General features: G+C 33.9%; 1 protein-coding gene across 2 annotated transcripts in view; it reads right to left on the bottom strand.

Annotated features, from left to right (window-relative positions):
* cdh13 (cadherin 13, H-cadherin (heart)) overlaps nucleotides 1–19,382 on the bottom strand; it is a 574,628-nt gene that overhangs the window by 38,602 nt on the left and 516,644 nt on the right. For both annotated transcript variants that reach the window (XM_068214885.2, XM_073929914.1), the window contains one exon: nucleotides 14,741–14,883. In XM_068214885.2, coding sequence (XP_068070986.2) covers nucleotides 14,741–14,883 — 143 coding nt within the window. The remainder of the gene's footprint in view (nucleotides 1–14,740; nucleotides 14,884–19,382) is intronic.

The following is a 19,382-nucleotide window of genomic DNA, read 5'->3' as shown; positions in this document are numbered from 1 at the left end:
CCTATTAATACGAGGAAAGACATGGACTTAATCTTTGCAAGAGGAATCTGAAATCCACCCCTTCCAGCAACCTCTGATTTCTCAATCAGCGCTAGAGGGAATGTAGAGAAACAATCCAACATGTGAGCGCATACAGCAGTCGACACTCAGTCAACTTAACAAGGGAGAAAATTGATCCGCAATTAAAGTCAGGCCCTCTTGCTTCAGCTGGAACCTGACAATGAGAAGCCGATTAAACCTGCAAGTCCCTCTAGAACAAAAAGCCTCTGATTAGCCTCATGGGTTCCCTTTAATGAGAAACTTAGAGTGAAAGAACGCTCCGACTCTTGCTTTGACACTGTCTCGGCTGTCCTTTCATCACTATATAATATTGAATAGAGGTCTGACATTGTTCTTCACGTCAAAGTCCGCTTTGCTAAGAAGAGGGGATATGTGATTAAGTTCTATTTCCCCCTTGAAAGCCACACAAGTGGACATGTCATGACTTGTGTTATTAGAGCAATGGATGTTTTTTCCAAGAGCATTTCAGACTTCAAAGTGTGGAGGCAAAAAAAAAATGCTCTAGTGTCTGTAGAAACCAATCAGTGTCAATTTAATCCAACAGACTGAGGCGGTAATTTGAGAGTGTGCACTACTGTTTTTCTGCGTCTTATTAGTTTGGTAAAGCAACTCGGTGAAGCACTTATTCACCCAAAATCTAGAGCTGTGGTTTCCTATTTATCAGTGATGATAAATCAAACTCCAGATGGTTAATACTTCCATTTTAATAATTATTCAGTGTACATATTCTGCATTAAGCTAGTTAGCAACAGTCTCTGAGAGGTAAGACATGAAGGGTTGGGTTCGCTTTGTGTGGAAAACATTCCTGACAGAAATAGCATGAATTGGAGTATATAATAATTATATGAAAGTTTATCTGAAGAAAACTTTGTCTTTGGGAAACATGACTTACTGTCAAAAAGACATTTTTTCATTTCAAACTGTAATTTTTGTTCAGACCAACGTCTTTAAAAAAATAATTTAAATGAAAAGGTCACTCAGGCGACGCAGTGGCGCAGTAGGTACTGCTGTCGCCTCACAGCAAGATTTTTACTGGTTCGAGTTCGGACTGGGTCAGTTAGCATTTCTATGTGAAGTTTGCATGTTCTCCCAACGTTCGCGTGGGTTTTCTCCGTGTGCTCCGGTTTCCAGGTGAATTTTGAAGGCTAAGATGTCCGCAGTGTATGAGTGTGAATGAGTGTGTATGGATGTTTCCCAGTGATGGGTTGCAGCTGGAAGGGCAACCGCTGTGTAAAACATGTGCTGGATAAGTTGGCGGTTCATTCCACTGTGGCAACCCCGGATTAATAAATGGACTAAGCCAAAAAGAAAATGAATGAAATGAATGAATGGAAAGGTCACTCAAAAATTAAAACTTACTTACTAATTACTCACTCTCAAGTATTTGCAAACCTTTATGAGTTTTGTTTTTGACCCAGGGCCATTATATATACATACCCCTGTATAAATTTTGAAGGTACATTTTTAAATTTTTTTTTTTTTTACAGTTTTTGTATTCGCGAATCCACCTGTGTACACTTTTTCAGATTTAAAATTTCTCTCATGGCTGATCTTCTCATGTAATTCCACCAGAGGCCGCGGTTGACTCATTGACCAATCCTCTCACCCACTCCATTCCCTAAACCCAACCGACAGTGTTTTCAAAAACAACCATTCTCTACCAGAATCAAACCCCATTATTTTTGTCAAGCCCTCTCTGGATCTCAAGTCTGCTGACGAATGTGGCAAGTCACTAGGCAAACTGGTAACACCAGAAAAGTGTTCGATGAGTTAGTTTTTCTGTTGAACACATGAAAACATATCTTGGAAAAGTTTAACTGGTAGCCAATGACATACTGTATATAGTTCAGGGAAAAAAGGCTACAACACTCTTCATAATATCTTCTTTTATTGTTTAACAGAATAAGTTAAGCAGCTTTGGAACAAGTTGGGGAAGAGAAATTCTGATTATTTTTATTTTTTGAATGTAAAAAATAACTGCACTACTAAACTCATTAAAATGAAAACAAGCATTGTATCGGTTCTAAAATTCCTAATATTTTGCTTGATTTTCTTCATGTGGTAAAATATATATCTTCACTATTTTTATTTACTTATTTTAGGGAATGAGAAGTTATTAAGTTAAGATACTGTTATACCGCCTGCAGGACACACTCCTCCTGTCTTAATGCACCATACATTTTCATACATTCCTGAAAGACGCAGTGATAGACAATCTTCGTACTGATTCCGAAGGGCCAGTCTGAACACCTGCCAGTGATCTACTCACACCTGCAACTTCTTCACAATGGACGTCCAGTGCACAATTCTGGAAATTATTTTGGGAAAACAATTGTTTTCTGTACAATCTACTTAAATTTGTTACAATGGATTTGTGTTGGGACAACATGAATGAATTGTGAGGAACCCTAAAAAAAAATAAAAAATCTTGGAAACCACTGCACTATAAGTTCTGCACCAGGCAACACTTACTCTTTTCCAGACTTCTTTACACAGTAAAAGCAGCACTTGGATCTCATCACATTGGTCTCCTGCACAGAAGTCGACCCTCCTTTTATCTTATGACCCTAGAGAGCCAGAGGAGCTGCAAAGATAGCCTTGCTTTGACTGCTGAGAGAAAGTGGAGTGATTCTAACAAGAGAAGCAGTGGAGATGCCAAAGCTGAGGGTGGTAAGAACCATGGCCAGATCTCATTATGACACTATTATCTAGGCTGTAGCTCTTGTGCCATCTTGAACATCTTCATTCGGCTTCAAAGTACAGTGGTGGAGAGGATCTGCAGGGAAGAAACTGACTTCCGCTGATGTGTGTCCCGCATATGAAGCTGTTCTTCAAAAAGAGGAGTGTCTAAATTGAAGAGCACCAACTATTTACAAGCAAGGGCTCATAGACTTCACTTCACTGTTTTATTTCTTAACCAACAAGTAAAGCAAAGACTTATCTTAAAATTAAGGGAAATTTGAAGAATACAATGAAAAACATTATACTTGAAGAATACAAGTGCACATATTGAAAAATTTAGGTATAATATGTAATGTACCTTTTAAAAAGGTATCTCCCCAGTGACAGCTCTTGTACTTTTATTTCTGTGTGTGTGTTTAAGTTTAAAGCCATTTGCAAATTTAAAACACGATTTAATGCACACTGGTGCTGCAAGATAAATCGAAAAAAGATTACAATCTTGATTCAACCCCCCTCAATCTTAATCCAGCGTTTCTACGATTCAGCTAATTACACTTTCAAGTTCAGGAGAGAAGCATAAAGCTGAACACACAAGTCTTCACAATTCATATTGTGGCAAAATTCTATGTGAGCTGACCATGAGCTTTGTGTTTACATGAAAGAACGTGCACATAATTTAATTGATCATATCATAATCATTTAGGGTTATAATTACTTCGTTTTTTAGTATAACTACTCTGAAACAATGAATATAATGCAGAAGGGAATCTGATAATGACAAATGTCTCATTTTACCAGAAAAAAGGCTAATAATGTTGTCAATGACAGATTGCAAGTAAATGTCTCAAACATGTTAATTCAACTTCAGAATTATGAATAGTTTCTGATGTATTCTGAGGTCATCACTTTATTGTGTTTATTGACCAGGACACATTTAAAGTCTATTCAAGTCCACCATTCCAAGTCTATATAAAATTTGGCTTTTTAACCAACAGTAGACCTATACATAGGCCAAATATTATTACTATTATTGTTGTTTTACCGTAAGTTTGAGAAATAACAATTATAATAGCCTACTGATAATAACCTTTATTTAACACCTACAGAAACGTGAGAAAACCATGCAGCCCTATTGCACACAATGCAAGAGTCACACTTTAATTTAAGGTAGAGTTCTCGCTATTAATAAACCATTAACTAGGACATATGCCTGAATAGACTCCAAATTTGCAGCTTATAAATACAGAGGTTATTAAGGTAGTTGTACACCGAAAATTAAATTCACTGATTCATTGGATTTACTACAGTTTTTTTTAAAGTTAAATAGTTGCAAACAGTTTATATGGGCTTAATTTAAACAAACCACTAAAATAAATTAAATTTAATAATGTTTAACTTGATTTGTTTATTTAAATTCAGTCCATTTCAATGCAACCACAAAACTAAGCTATTAAGTTAAGTACTTATAAAAAAGGCAATATTTTAATTAGGAAGCCAATAAGCCATCCGTTAATAATGCAAATTTCTACATTTATTTTCCCAGTGCCTTGGCCATATATAAACTCTTCTTATAATACAAGGATTGCCTATTATCCATTACAATTCTTAAGGAACAGGCTGTATTACCAAAAGTAATTCTTAAAAATCTAAATTATAAGTCCAAGGCACTCGAAAAAAGTAAAAATAATAATAATAATAATAATTTAAAAAGCCTTAATTAACATGGCTATTACATAGGGTAACGACAATGACTATGTATAGGTTAATGACCTGATAAAGGCAACTGTTTGCTGAAACATGTAGGCACAGTTGTGAAATATAGCCATGTTGATAAAGGCTTTCTAAATAGTTTTTTCCCTTTTTTCAAGTACCTTGGACTTGTAAGTTTGTTGTTTATCTTTATGCATCCCAAAAAGCACAGACACATTAATTAACCCTGAATTACTTTTTGTTTGATTTTAAATTCTTAAAATTGCTGAGTTAACAGTTAATATATATATATATATATATATATATATATATATATATATATATATATATATATATATATATATATATATATATATATATTTTTTTTTTTTTTTTTTTTTTTTAATTTTTTTTTACTTTAAGAACTTTCTTGAACACAAAAACATTTTTATATAAGACTGTCTTATATCAACCCCCTGAAGTGTTTGTTTCTGGAGGTTTGTCTGCTTCCAGTATAGCTACAACAACGTCAACTATTTTTACCTTATATTAGCGAGCACTACACAACAATCTCTGTGCAAAACTAGGGCAGGTGTGGAGGCCGAATATCAGAAAACAGCATGTTCTCCACACAAGTGGCCTGAAGCTAGATTTGTAATGCTGGAGCGATGAATGCAGTTTCTCCCTGTACAATGCGGATGTTCAAAGGTCTCCGCGGCATATGCTAATGCTCCAAGCAAACCTCTCATGCATGCATAAAGAGCCTTTTATATTGTGCAGCAACATTCCTGATAATACATCGCCTTCCCTAAATGACATGTGCACATCAGTGGCGGAGTAAGTAAATAAAGTGCTAAGATGTGGGTGAGTGTGGCATAACATGAAAGCATGGCATGTGGCAACTCTTCACTGTTTGTACAGTAAGAAGTGCCGTTTTTTATGTCTGCAGGTGTATTTTAACGAAGTATTGTATGTCCAGAGGCAGGATGATGCGCTCTACACAGGAAATTAAGGCATGCTCATTGTGGAGGTTGCAAAATCACAAAATAAGCAGTAAATTAAGAATGGAATATAAGTTTAGTCATTTGAATCACTGCAATTCTGTTGGTAAAGTTTACAAACCTCAGAATGTGCAAGATAAAATAAGATATCTAACATTACAAAATATAATTATAGTATAAATATATACACTCAGCGGCCACTTTTTTAGGTACACCTTACTAGCACCTAGTTGGACCCTTTTTTGCCTTCAGAACTACCTTAATCATTCTCAGTGTAGATTCAACAAGGTACTGGAAATATTTCTGAGAGATTTTGGTCCATATTGACTGGACAGCATTTTGCAGATTTGTCGGCTGCACCTCCATGATGCAAATCTCCCATTCCACCACATCCCAAAGGTGCTCTATTGGATTGAGATTGGGTGACTAGGGCTTCCATTTGAGTACATTAAACTCATTGTCATGTTCAAGAAACCAGTCTGAGAAGTTTCACGCTTTATGACATGGCACATTATCCTGCTGAAAGCAGTCAAGTAAATGGGTACACTGTGGTCATAAAGGAATGGACATGGTCAGCAGCAATACTCAGGTGGGCTGTGGCGTTAACATAATGCTCAATTGGTACAAATAAGCCCAAAGTGTATAAAGAAAATGTCCCCCATGCCAATACACCACCACCATCCTGAACCGTTGATACAAAACAGGATGGATCCATGCACTCATGGTGTAGATACCAAAGTCTGACCCTTCTGTGAATGTCGTAGCAGAAATCGAGACTCATCAGACCAGGCAACGTTTTTCCAACCTGCTCTAATTTTGATGAGCCTGTGCGCATTGTAGCCTCCGTTTCCTGTTCTTAGCTCACAGGAGTGGCATTTGGTGTGCTGCTGTAGCCCATCTGCCTGAAGGTTCGATGTGTGGTGCATTCAGAGATGCTCCTCTGCATACCATGGTTGTAACGAGTGCTTATTTGAGTTACTGTTGCCTTTATATCAGGTCAAACCAGTCTGGTCATTCTCCTCTGGCATCAACAAGGCATTTGCGCCCACAGAACTGCCGCTCACTGGGTGTTTTATCTTTTTTCAGACCATTCTCTGTAAACCCTAGATATGGTTGTGCATGAAAATCCCAGTAGAGCAGCAGTTTCTAAAATACTCAGACCAGCCCGTCTGGCACCAACAACCAAACAACAAAGCCACATTCAAAGGCATTTAAATCACTTTTCTTCCCCATTCTGATGCTCAGTTTGAACTGTAGCAGATCATCTTGACCATGTCTATATGCCTAAATGCACTGAGTTTAACAGGCAGTTGGACAGATGTACCTAATAAAGTGGCCAGTGTGAATATTTATATATATATATTTAAATATATAAATATATTTAAATATATATATATATATATATATATATATATATATATATATATATATATATATATATATATATATATATATATATATATACACACACACACACACACACACAATAATACAACAACATGGTAAATAATGATTATTATCCACTTTAAAGCACCTTACTTATAGAAAAGAATTTAGTTTAATAAAATATTTAATAACAGTCGTTTTGGTAACTATTTGTGATATTTTCTTAGTAAAGTGTTTGCTATAAATCTTTAAGTTTATACAGATACTACTATTATTAATAGTTCCTATATAAACAACTTAGATTCTTTGAAAGCTTTACACAAGTTTACATACACACAAATGCATGCACGCACGCACGCACACTCACACACACACACACACACACACACACACACACACACACACACACACACACACACACACACACGCACACACACACACACACACACACACTCCCTAAAGAGCGATTGAATGGGTGAACATCTGCTAGCGCAATGGGGAACGAAGGAACAAGACAAATTTGCCTGTCTCACACCTAAACAACTGATCAGGCTTTCTAAACAGCCTAGATCCTCCAGCTCCACACATCCAGCAGGTGCTAGAAGAATCATTAACCCCAGGCAGGCAGACAGACAGAAAGCACTCGCAGAAGAGCTGCACACCAGTGAGTCTGCAGATTCACACACTCAAGTCTTTTATTTCCTCTGCAGTTTAGAGTCTGGTGAGGCTGACTTTTTTTTCATATTGCTACTATAAAATTTGAGACTAAGTTCTGGACTTGAAAGGATTTCATAATTTAAAGAGGGATGGTTTACCCAAAAACGAAAGCTCTGTCATCATTTCAATCTTTATTCTGTTGAACACTAAAGATGATAGAAGTTGGAAACCTGTGACCATAGTTTTGTTTCTTATACTATGGAAGTCAATGGTTGCAGGTTTTCAGCTTTCTTCAAAGCATATTCAGTGTTCAACAAAATAAGGAAATCCATAAAGGTTTAAACCACTGAAAAGTGACAAAATATTTTTTTTGGGTGAACCCTTTAAGTCTCCTTCCGTGCAGCCCCACATTATGAAATCTGTTTAATTTGATCAATAATATATAAAAATACCACATATGCATGGACTTTTAAAGGATTTTTGATAAGCCAAATAAAAAAAATAATAATAATAAGAAAAAAGGCTACAATTTGTTCCTTAAAGAACCGAAGTAATGACTTAAGTAGAAAACAGTATTTCAGTAGTAGGTAGGGCTGTTGCCTCACAGCAAGAAGGTCGCTGGGTCGCTGGTTCAAACCTCGGCTCAGTTGGCGTTTCTGTGTGGAGTTTGCATGTTCTCCCTGTGTTCGCATGGGTTTCCTCCGGGTGCTTCGGTTTCCCCCACAGTCCAAAGACATGTGGTACAGGTGAATTGGGTCGGCTAAATTGTCCGTAGTGTATGAATGTGTGTGTGTGGATGTTTCCCAGAGATGGGTTGCGGCAAGAAGGGCATCTGCTGCAAAAAAAAATGTGCTGGATAAGTTGGCCGTTCATTCCGCTGTGGCGACCCCGAACTAATAAAGGGACAAAGCCAAAAAAAAAAATGTATGAAATATAATATAATATAATATAATATAATATAATATAATATAATATAATATAATATAATATAATATAATATAATATACTATAAGACAAGTGATTGTCTCTTTACAGAATAAAAATAATAAAAAAAGACTAGGGCTGTAATGACCGTAGGTAACTATGTAAATAATAATAATAATAATAAAATTCACTAAGGGGATCTTTCCCTTAAACATACGGTCATACATGTAATCAAACAATGCTGGATCACAGTTTACAACCCTAACTCTCCAACCAGTCTTATCTGCGCTCTCCTCTATCTGTTCAGCATCTTCTCATTTTCCCTCTGCCTTCTATCACTCTTGTTCAATCAGCGCTCTTCTCTTCTCTGTGGTCAGCGGTCAGACAGAGAGAGAGATAGAGAGAGCCAACACTCATCTGAGCTCTTGAAATAAAGACATGGGACTCCAGTCTAGATCGATAGCCTGTTAGTGACCACTGTGACTTTCATGTCATGCAATCATCCGACAGATTGCCACAGAATAGTGAGTCTGTGATGGACTAGATCTGACTGGGAAACACAGGCGGTGCAAAATCCAGCAAAGAATCCATACTGATACAAAAAGGAAGATAAGCAAAATCATAATAGGTTTTTGAAACCGGTGACCAAAACCGGTGCTACATAATGTATATCAAAGACAAATATGGATTAAAATATAGCTGAAATATAGAACAAATAAGCTTTGCAAGATCAGATAAACGTAGTGTTAAAAGCATGCTACGTATAAAGACATAAATTTACCACAGGATAAAAAGTTTTGTATAACATTTTTTAATAAAAAAAATTACAAAAAATAAAATAAAACTAAATAATGTTTTAATGTTTTCAAATGAGTCCAACTGCAATATGTAATAGAAAATTTAATGGTAAAAAAGTAACAGTAAAGACATAAAAAAAAAGATTATAATAAATTATAAATTATAAATAAATAAATTTATAATAAAAAATTGAAAACCAAGCCATATATACAGTGTTGAAAATATTTGATGTTTGTTTGTTTGTTTAATGTTTATGATCATCAAAAATAAAAAAATAAATCAATAAATAAATAAATAAATAAATAAATAAATAAATAAGTAAAAAAAAAAAAATATATATATATACAGTTATTAGGTTTAGGGGGCAAACACTTTTTCACAAAGGGGCTATTTACGTTTGAGTTTTGTTTCTCTTAATAATAAAAAACTTTCATTAAAAAAACGGCATGATTTTTTATTTGTGTTATCTTTGACTAATTTTTTTATTAGTTTGATGATCTGAAACATTAAAGTGTGTATACTGTTTTTTTCTTGGTTTCAATTGAAACACTGATTATATCACTTTCCAAAAAAAGAAAAAATGAATCCAAGCTATGAATCCAAAATAATTATGCTATAATTTAATATGTTGTAGTTGCAAACAGAAACAAAAAATATTCAAAAGTCATTTGTTTAATTCAGAAGTAGTAATTTTTATTGTGCTCTAACAAAAGCATCTAAGTTGTGATCACTAGCGGTGTTTTCTCAGCTGAAAATTATTTCTGGTATTCCTAACAAAAACAACTGCCAAAACTCTTTGCACTCATCAACCCCTGCAAAAGCTGGCAATAATCTGGACACACAGACACAGCTGTAGCTCATCTTCACTAATTAAATAGACTATGTTTGCCACTCACTTTCACAAACACTTTGCTGGGTCTTGTTTCTTCTATGAACTTTATGAACTTTTTTCCTGTTTGCTTTGCTATGTTTTGATTCCTTGTCTAGTTTAACGCTTTTATTCTTTGACGTCTAGCCTGACCTTTTACCTGTTTTGTCACTATGTTTGTTGGATTATCTTTATACTCCTGTTTTTGACCTTTGCCTGCATGACTACCCTTAATAAACTGCATGTGAATGCATACATCAATTGTCCAGCGTCCACTTTGTAACAGCACCAAAATCTAAGAAACCTAGAATGATTTTTCAATAAATAACATTCTAAATTTCAATAAATTCACCTCAAATATGCTATGATATGACTTCACTATAAAATAAGCAAGCCAAATGGACCACTTTCATGGTGCTTTTATGATGTTTTCAAATGCTTTCCTGGGTGAACTATTAGCTAAGTGCATACGCATAAGACAACCTTTCAGAATAACCCGTACAACAGAGACAAATAATGCAGGTAGTGATCTCAAAAGCAAACATTATTTGGGGCATTTGACATTTATTGAAATAGGCCTCTGGTCTGCATCTGAAATGTCTACATCTCAATGCAAATAACAACTCTGAAATACGACACATACCTAGAGTCAACATGACCTTTTCAAAACCCCAGCAAACAATGATTAATAACTTATTACGGGCATGAAATCAAAGCGTTATCGATCTTAAGTTAAACTTGGATTTGCATATATACTCAGATGGATGTCTTGGTTCTGCCATCCTTATATGTTATTTGCACTGCGGTGTTGGGTTCACCTGCCTTCATATCTACTCCAATGCAAACGAAGCCACTTGCATTTCTCTGGCCTCACAATCAAGCTTTCCTCACGATCACAGAAAGCAATTTAGCCCAAAATCAACATCGCTCACACTGCCCATTTTCCCAATTCGAGAGAGAGAGAGGGAGAAAGAGTGAATTGGGGAGGATGTTGATGACAGGAAAATCTGCTCAGTGTTGGAAACATATACAGTGAAATGAACGCATCTCATCTAGCACTTGCTGATTATAAGTGATATGTGAAGAGTATATATGAAGGAGAATATATATAAAAGGGGCAGATAAAAATAGAGAGAGACTATGATTAGAGTAGAATGCTAGAATATGGTGTTTGTACTTTATTTGAAAGAGTATGTAGAATCCAAAATATATTGTTTGTTAGCCATTATATATATATATATATATATATATATATATATATATATATATATATATATATATATATATATATATATATATATATATATATATATATATATATGGATGAAAACAAAATGAATAGCTGCTGAATTTTTCTTTATTAAATATTTTCCAAGTGCTGTTTAACAGAGTATTTTCCCCAACTCATTTTTAAACATTTTAATAAGTATTTTCTAGTAGCTCTTGTATTTTGTCCATGATGACATGAATGACACAAAACAGTGTGTCACTAAATATACTTGGGCAGCCGTTAATTTACCTGGGAGGCCTGCCCAAGTAAAGTCTATGTGTGGGAAGTACGGATATTAGCCTGCACTCACTTGGGGATTTACGCCTACCTAACTTTGAATAGTAACAGTTCTTGACACCAAACAAAACAATACAAGTTTTTGACCCCCAATACAAAAAAAAAAAAAAAAAAAAAGATATTATTGGAAAGAAGACACTTGAAGCTTGACTGTGGTCCATCTGGAAGGTTTCATGCTCAAAAACATAAAAAGTTATACATTATATACTAATAATTACACTATGTTCAATATTTGTTTTTCCAAAAAAAAAAAAAAGCACAGAAAAGCATTAATGCAATAACCTAAGTAATTATACTGTGAAAGCCAAGTGTCTCATGAGTTTATATTTTAAATTTGATGAAGATATAATGCAAAATAAGATTTCTGTAAAAAGTTTTATCAATGTCCTTATCTCCCACACTGTCAGAGGCACTTTCTCAAAAAGTACCTTCCCAAAATAAAACAGTAACAATTGCTGAATAATTTGGTCTACATTCATTGGTCTACATTCATCGAGAGTTTATAATGCTCCAAACAAACAAACAAACAAAACAAAAAAAGTTATAGATGCTTAAATAATATAATTTTTTTTCTATTTTTTTAACTATATTAATTAGTTTAACTAGTTAATTCGGCAAGTCATCGGATAACAGAGGTTTGTTCTATAACCAATCAAAAACAAACAAACAAACAATGAATAAAATAAATAAAAATAATAAAAATAAATAAATAAATAAATAAATAAATAAATAAATAAATAAATAAATAAATAAATAAATAAATAAATAAATAAATAATATTTACCTTAAAATAGCTTTAAGAAACATTTAAAAAAATGTATTATAGCCAAATTTAGTTGATTCAGATGGTTGGTTCATACCTCAGATGAAAAATATTTTAAAAAGAATAAAAATTACACAGAAAGGCTAATGATTTTGTATATTTATATTGGTATATTCAACATTACTTATACTTGCAATAATTGCGTCTGTGCAGCCAACATTTTGCAATAATGTTCTACTGAACCTAATGCTCAAACTTCAAATAGAGTATGTAAAAATATGAACAGAAATATAATGAAAGTTTTAGCTTCAGTAGCTGAAAACGTCATTCTGTTTTGGAATACACAGTTTTAGTGGATTCCCAGTAGATAAAATCAAGTGCTGTCCTACTTTTTCCCCCTCTTTGTATCCTATTTCACTCAAACATATGTCACATTATGGACATAAAATAGCTTGCAAATGCTGTTTCATGCTGGCTTTTGGCAGTCCAATCAAATAACCAGTCAAAAATAAATAAATAAATAATAAAAAATAAATAAATAAATAAATAAATAATTAAATCCACTGGAAATATTTGAGCAGACTGCTTTGTGATATTTTGCACTCCGGCCATTGTGTACAATCGGCACAGTTTGGCAAATGTGGGTCATATGGGTATTGACGGCATACAGAAAATCTGAATTTGCATATCACACAGTTTGCGCATTACAAACATGATATGAGTAGATTGATTATATGTGATTCCAAACACAACCTGTATTCAAAAGTGCATATACTCCTCGCGGTTAAAAGCACATATGAATATAAATGCTCCCAGCAAAATTACACTGAAAAGCTATAAATATGGGCACTTCGGAGCTGTGTTTTGATTGGCTTGTTTTCTTTAATAGATCTGTCATCTCTCAAATGCCAAATCCAACAAACAAACTGAGAAAGAGAGAGAGAGAGAGATGGGTAAGGAAACATTTCTTTTTCCTCTAATACCTCTGAGGGTCCCTGTCAGATGACGTGACATTGAGAAGTGACTCATTCGGAGGTTAATTAAATGTTGTTTATGCCAAGTGAGAGAAATTACTACACTACCCAGAGAGCACTAATGCAACGCCTGTGTTCTCTGACCTGCAGAAGCGTGTAATTTCCTGTGGTGAGAGAATAATCCGCAGCCACGTGACCATTTTAAGCATGCCTGATGACTTGCATAGAGAACCCTAGAAAAGAGGCTCACCGTGATATTGGCACAGTTTCAGCAGCAATCAAGGAGACAAAAGAATAATGGCATTGTATTTGCAGTGTCAACGCCATTTAGTGAAGGTTTAGTGGCAATTATGCGCAGCTCCGATGGCTGGCCTTTATTTAGACACCTCATGACATTTTCCACAGTCAAATGTATTAGTGATGCATGTAAAATCACTCTGCTTGATCTGACATCTCAGAAACATTTCAATGTTCTGAGCCTTTGAGTTTGACATCATTTTTATCACATGAAGCCCCCAGGGCACAATCTTAATAAGACAGGCTTAGTCAGTATTTCTTTCTTAAATCAAAGGAAAATGTTTCAAAGAAAAAACATAGTACATCTACACTGTAAAAATGCTTTTTGTGATTCATGTTTAATCTTTCCTCCAACACCTTTGGATGTTAAAAAGTTTGAAAAAAAAAAAAAAACTTTTATTGCCATTTTGAATAGTTTGGTATTATTTATTGTCTAGTTTGATGTTGTAAATTGTCACCTGCCAGTACTTTTTTTCTGGTATTTTACAGACTTAATTCTATATATATATATATATATATATTATTTATAATACAATATATTGTTTCAAACCACTAAAACTTTAGTAATAGCCACTTTGATGAAATGCACAGCTGAGTTTTCATCATCAAAAGTCGACAGAGCAGAGAAACACATTCAATAAAACAATTCAAAACGGCAAATAATCAGAAAAAAACATGGAGAACATGAAATATGGGACCCGTTAATTAACTAATATTTGATCAACAGTGTATTATGAGGTCTATTTTTAGTACATTTAATCAAAAGAAAAATAAATTCTGTCATTTTTATTATCTGTGTCTGTCTGTCACAGATATCTGACACATATTATGGTATACAATAGGTTAAACATATACATTTACATATATGTTTTCCTTTTGAATTGAATGTTGTGTATGACCCAGCATGTTCTTGTGAAATCCATTCTCTATACTTTTCCAAATATTAGCAAGTTGTTTGTTGCGAATGAAACATAATCATAATCACTGCTTTGAACCTTATATGATATGTTATAACATCATAGTTAATCTTATTGAATAATAAACCAGGCACAAAATAGATAAAAACAGTCCTACCGTTGTCTGTTGCCAAGAAGAGAGCGGTGTACTGGTTGTTGTGGACATGTGGAGACTCGCGGTCCAGTATGGCTCTGGTGGTAACATTGCCTTTGAAAGGGTTCACGATTAGCCAGTCTGCTGGATCTCTCAACACTGCAAACCTGAGAGACACAACGGTTACATATGGTTACATACACTACAAATTACATAAAAAAAGAAAAACAAAAACAGCAGAACTTTGCTGTAAATATATGGTAGCAACATGATAAATCAAACTTTAGAAATAAAAGATTTTAACAGATGAATGAAAACATCATTGAAATATATTGAAATAATGCAATATACAACAATGTACAGTATACAATAATGCAACACAACATTAATTTAACAACATATTGTTATAGGTTTGTGATTGGTAAGTTCTGGTTGTTTGGTTTTTGCTTTCTTGCGTTAACAGGTCATCAGAGGAGCTCCAAAATGAGTTCCAGTAGACTATTTTAGAAGTAATTTGAGTTCTACTGTAACCCACAAATTATATTAATTTAGCTTATTTTGGATTTTGATCTTATGTTATTTGTCGTTATATTGAACTTTATATTAATTAACTATATCTACTAGTTATGTTAGACATTTAATTTGCATATGATTTATCTGTGCCCCTTTAAACTTGATGTTTTATTATTTTTTAACCTTTTAAATAAATATAATTTTGGCATTTAGATTTCTTACTTTTTTTTATAGATACAGCACATACTGTAGTAACTAAATATACAATTTTTTTATATTTTACATTTACACTTTTTTTTTTACCTAAACATTTTACATTCTTTTATTGTTAAAATGACATTACATATTTTGTCATTTCATTTTATTCTTTAACTTTAAAAGGTTTATACCATTGGAGAAGGTGGACAGCAGTACAGATAAAATAAGACATGACTGAAAAGAGGTAATGGGTATTTACATTTGTGATGACAGTTGGAAAAAATGCTTGAGTAATGTACATAAATTTTCTGTGAACGCAGGACATCATCTGATCCAATATAAGGTCATTCATAGGCTCCATTATTTTAAATCAAAACTTCATAACATATTGCCAACAATCTCTTCTTGTTGTAATAAGTGCAAAGTGTCAACAGAAACTCTGTTTCATCCTTTGTGGTCATGCAGTAAACTACAACCATTCAGGAAAAATATATTTGAATTTCTTTCTGAAGTGTATTCAATACATCTGGAACTTGATCCTAGTATTTTTTTAGTATTTAGTATTTTTTTTTAGTATTTTACTTTGAAGAGCAGAGGACAGTTCTTGCATTAGAAACTAAACACAAGCAATGTTATATGTTGTATGTGTATAGCAAAAAAAAAAAAAAAAAAAACATTTTACAAATGTGAATATCTTTTGCTGTCCCCATCTTTGAAATTTGGGTTAGATCATTTGGAAATACAGTAATGTATATTACACTTAGAAGAACTGAGATGTGACAAATTGTCTGTTGTTAACAAGATTTGGGAACCATTTATATTATTTTATATTATTTAGATGAATTATTTACAAGAATACTGTATGTTAATTAATGCAATAATGCATTTTATTTCATTAATTATTTTACAATTTTCTTATAATTATTTTATAATGTCTCTTTTGGTTTTACTGTCCATGTACACCTTGCTTCAATGTTTAATATTCGTCCCAGAGAGTTTCAATGATTGTAAATGTAATTCATGCATGCCTCATATTATTAGGTAGGGTTTTGAGTTTTGTTTTGTAGTAAGATGAATTCACTTTGATAAAGCACTTCCAAAAGAACTTTGATATGTGGTCTATCTCTTCTTGTAAGGATTTAGGTAGTACTGTATTAAGGTTTTTGCAATGAAAAATAAAATTAAAAAGTACAAAAAAAAAAAAAACTTTAAAAGGTTTTTACCATGACTTTTTATACTCTTTTTTTTTTCCAGAGCATAGCAACAATTTTTTCATAACCATAACCCTAAAAACTGAAGTAACCTTTGAAATGACAGTAATTATTGTCATTATTCCATTACATTATTCCAATAGTTCTATTGAAGGTGAAATCCTATAAGGTTTAACATTGTTTACAGAGTATACAGCATGCAACTTTTACCACAGGTCACACTTTAAAAGTTTACCAAAATGAAACAATTTCAAAAGTTCTTTCAGCTGATTTGTCCACCTATTATAGGAAAAATCCCCTTAGACCAACCAAGAGCCCTGCTCGAGAACACATTGCTGACAGCTCATGGATTACAGCTTGTGGCGTTCAAACCTACGACCTCTTAGTTCCCAGTCCAGATTTTCAACCATTAAGCAACATGACCTGGGGCATTAGCTCTACAGAGTGCTGATGGGTTATCGGGAAGGTCAGCTGAAAGTGAAATAAGAAGAAATGGAGCAAGAAGATGAACGCCCGAAACATGCAGGAGTGATAAATGACCCGCAGCAACACCTCTAAGAGTAATGAGCCGTTTTGTAATTGAGTAACCAAGTGATAATATCTCAGGCACGACCCTACCAGAACACCTTAAAAAAATGGGTATGAACTACTCAGTAAAAAAAAAAAAATAATAATAATAAAATTTTGCTGAAATCTGGAATTGAGTCCTTGATTTACAGGCTAAATGAAAAACAAACACACCAAATGAAATGCCAAGTTCTTCAGCTCTGCTTCTTTCAGGACACCCGTAGAGACTCTTTCACAAAGGTTTTTTTTTCTCTTGTTCTTCTAAAAAGCCTTGCTGACTAAGATAACTTTCCCAAAAGAAACACAAACATTCACACAACAAAGATTTTTTTTTTCTTTGTCCTAAGAGGTTCAGAAAATTGGATTTGCTCACTAAAGCAAAAACAGAAGTGGGAAATGAAGAGGCACAGGTGATTTAATGACTCTATACTGCAAGCTATTTCTTGTTATAATAATCTTTAATTTTTAAAGAGGTCAAAAACTGAATTTCCCCCCTAATTTTATAATGCTCTAGGCAATCTGTAAAAAAAATATATATATATCTTTTTTTTTCTAACATTTTATTATAAACACTGCATTTGTACAGTAGACATGCTGCATTCAAGATTTAGAAATAAAAAGTCTACTGTTGTTATTGCTATAATTGTATCACGGTTAAGCACCCTCACAAAAGTACAGATGAAAGGAATTTTCAAAACACATCGATTTATTTACAAAAACACTCACAGGCCAGGAACAGGAAGACACAGAGGATCAAAATGACAATATAATACTGGACCAGGACTGAACTGAAATCTACAGGACTGTATAAACACACAAGCCATGAGAGACGGTCCTCGCTGTAGCCCGCGGCTTAAAGACGTACTGGACCAGGTCTATTACGTAATGGACAATCACCTACTCCCAACCCTAAACCCAACAGTCATAGTCAACCCAGGCTCATTCTGATTATTTACCTCCATAAACATTTGTGCCAAATACGTCCCAGGAGGTAAATTTCTTTCACGAGTGCCATTTGTGCCTGCTGTTCTCATGTAAATCCACCAGAGGCCGCTGTCAACTGACTGACAAACTGACTGACTAAACGACTGATCCCACCCAACCCACTCTCTTCCCAAAACTCAACGAATAGTTTTTTCAAAAGCAAAAGCAGCAGCCTGATTTTTTACCAGGTTCTCACATTATCACCATGCTATTTAATTGTTTATTTTTTGTTTTGACTTTTGCTTTTGTCCTACCTGCTTTAAGAAACTTGAACCCCGTCATCACTGTCACCTCTGCTCTGCATCTCAAATCCTCCAACATATGCAATGAGCTGCTTTAACTGGTAACAGCGGAAAAGCCGTTCAGCTGGTAACAACATCACACCGCCCTGTAGCGTTCATTTTAAAAACGAAACGCAGCCACATGTTCCTCTGGCTACGTAATTTGCGTTCTCCAGAAATGTATATAGGGCTACGTTTTTAGAATGAGCTGTTGGTTAAAGTAGTATGGGTGTAACCTACCTGGTCCAGTAAGTCATTGTGACACAGACTGCAGCAAGGGCGGTCTGAGACTAAACTAAATACATGATGATTAAACTGAATACATATAGGGGTGTGACACAGGTGGAACTAATGAAACTAACGAATGGCAGGATAACTGAACAAAGGAATCAGATGACATAAACACAAGCACATAGAAAACAACATGAGAAATCACATGACACAAATGTATGGAAAACAACACAGACACACCAAAATTGTGGCAAATTTTGTTTTGCATATTAAAATATAGTATAATACAGGTATAATACTGTAATATGTATTACATTTTTTGTTAAAAATTAAAAATGAAGTTCCTGTAACTTTGACATATACGCTTTAAAGTAAGATTCAATTAGTGCATGTTGGGTAACATAATCACTAAGATACATAAAACGAACAAATACACAATGAACAAAACTTTTATTACAGTATTTATTAATCATTGTTAATGTTAGTAAATGTAAATAAAGTCGTTCATTGTCAGTTCATGTTAATTATGTGCATGATCTAATGCTAAGAAGGATATATTTGGATATTAATAATGTGTTAGTAAATGCTGGACTATCATTATTAAATGATATTAAATGATGTACATTCTTAGTTCATATTAGTATATGTAATTAAAAAGTAAGTAAAAATAACTACCGTTCA

The sequence above is a fragment of the Danio rerio genome, chromosome 18 (assembly GCF_049306965.1).
Source record: "Danio rerio strain Tuebingen ecotype United States chromosome 18, GRCz12tu, whole genome shotgun sequence".
Lineage (NCBI taxonomy): Eukaryota > Metazoa > Chordata > Actinopteri > Cypriniformes > Danionidae > Danio > Danio rerio.
Note: the sequence above shows the minus strand (reverse complement) of the source record. Positions and strands in the feature narration are given on the sequence as shown.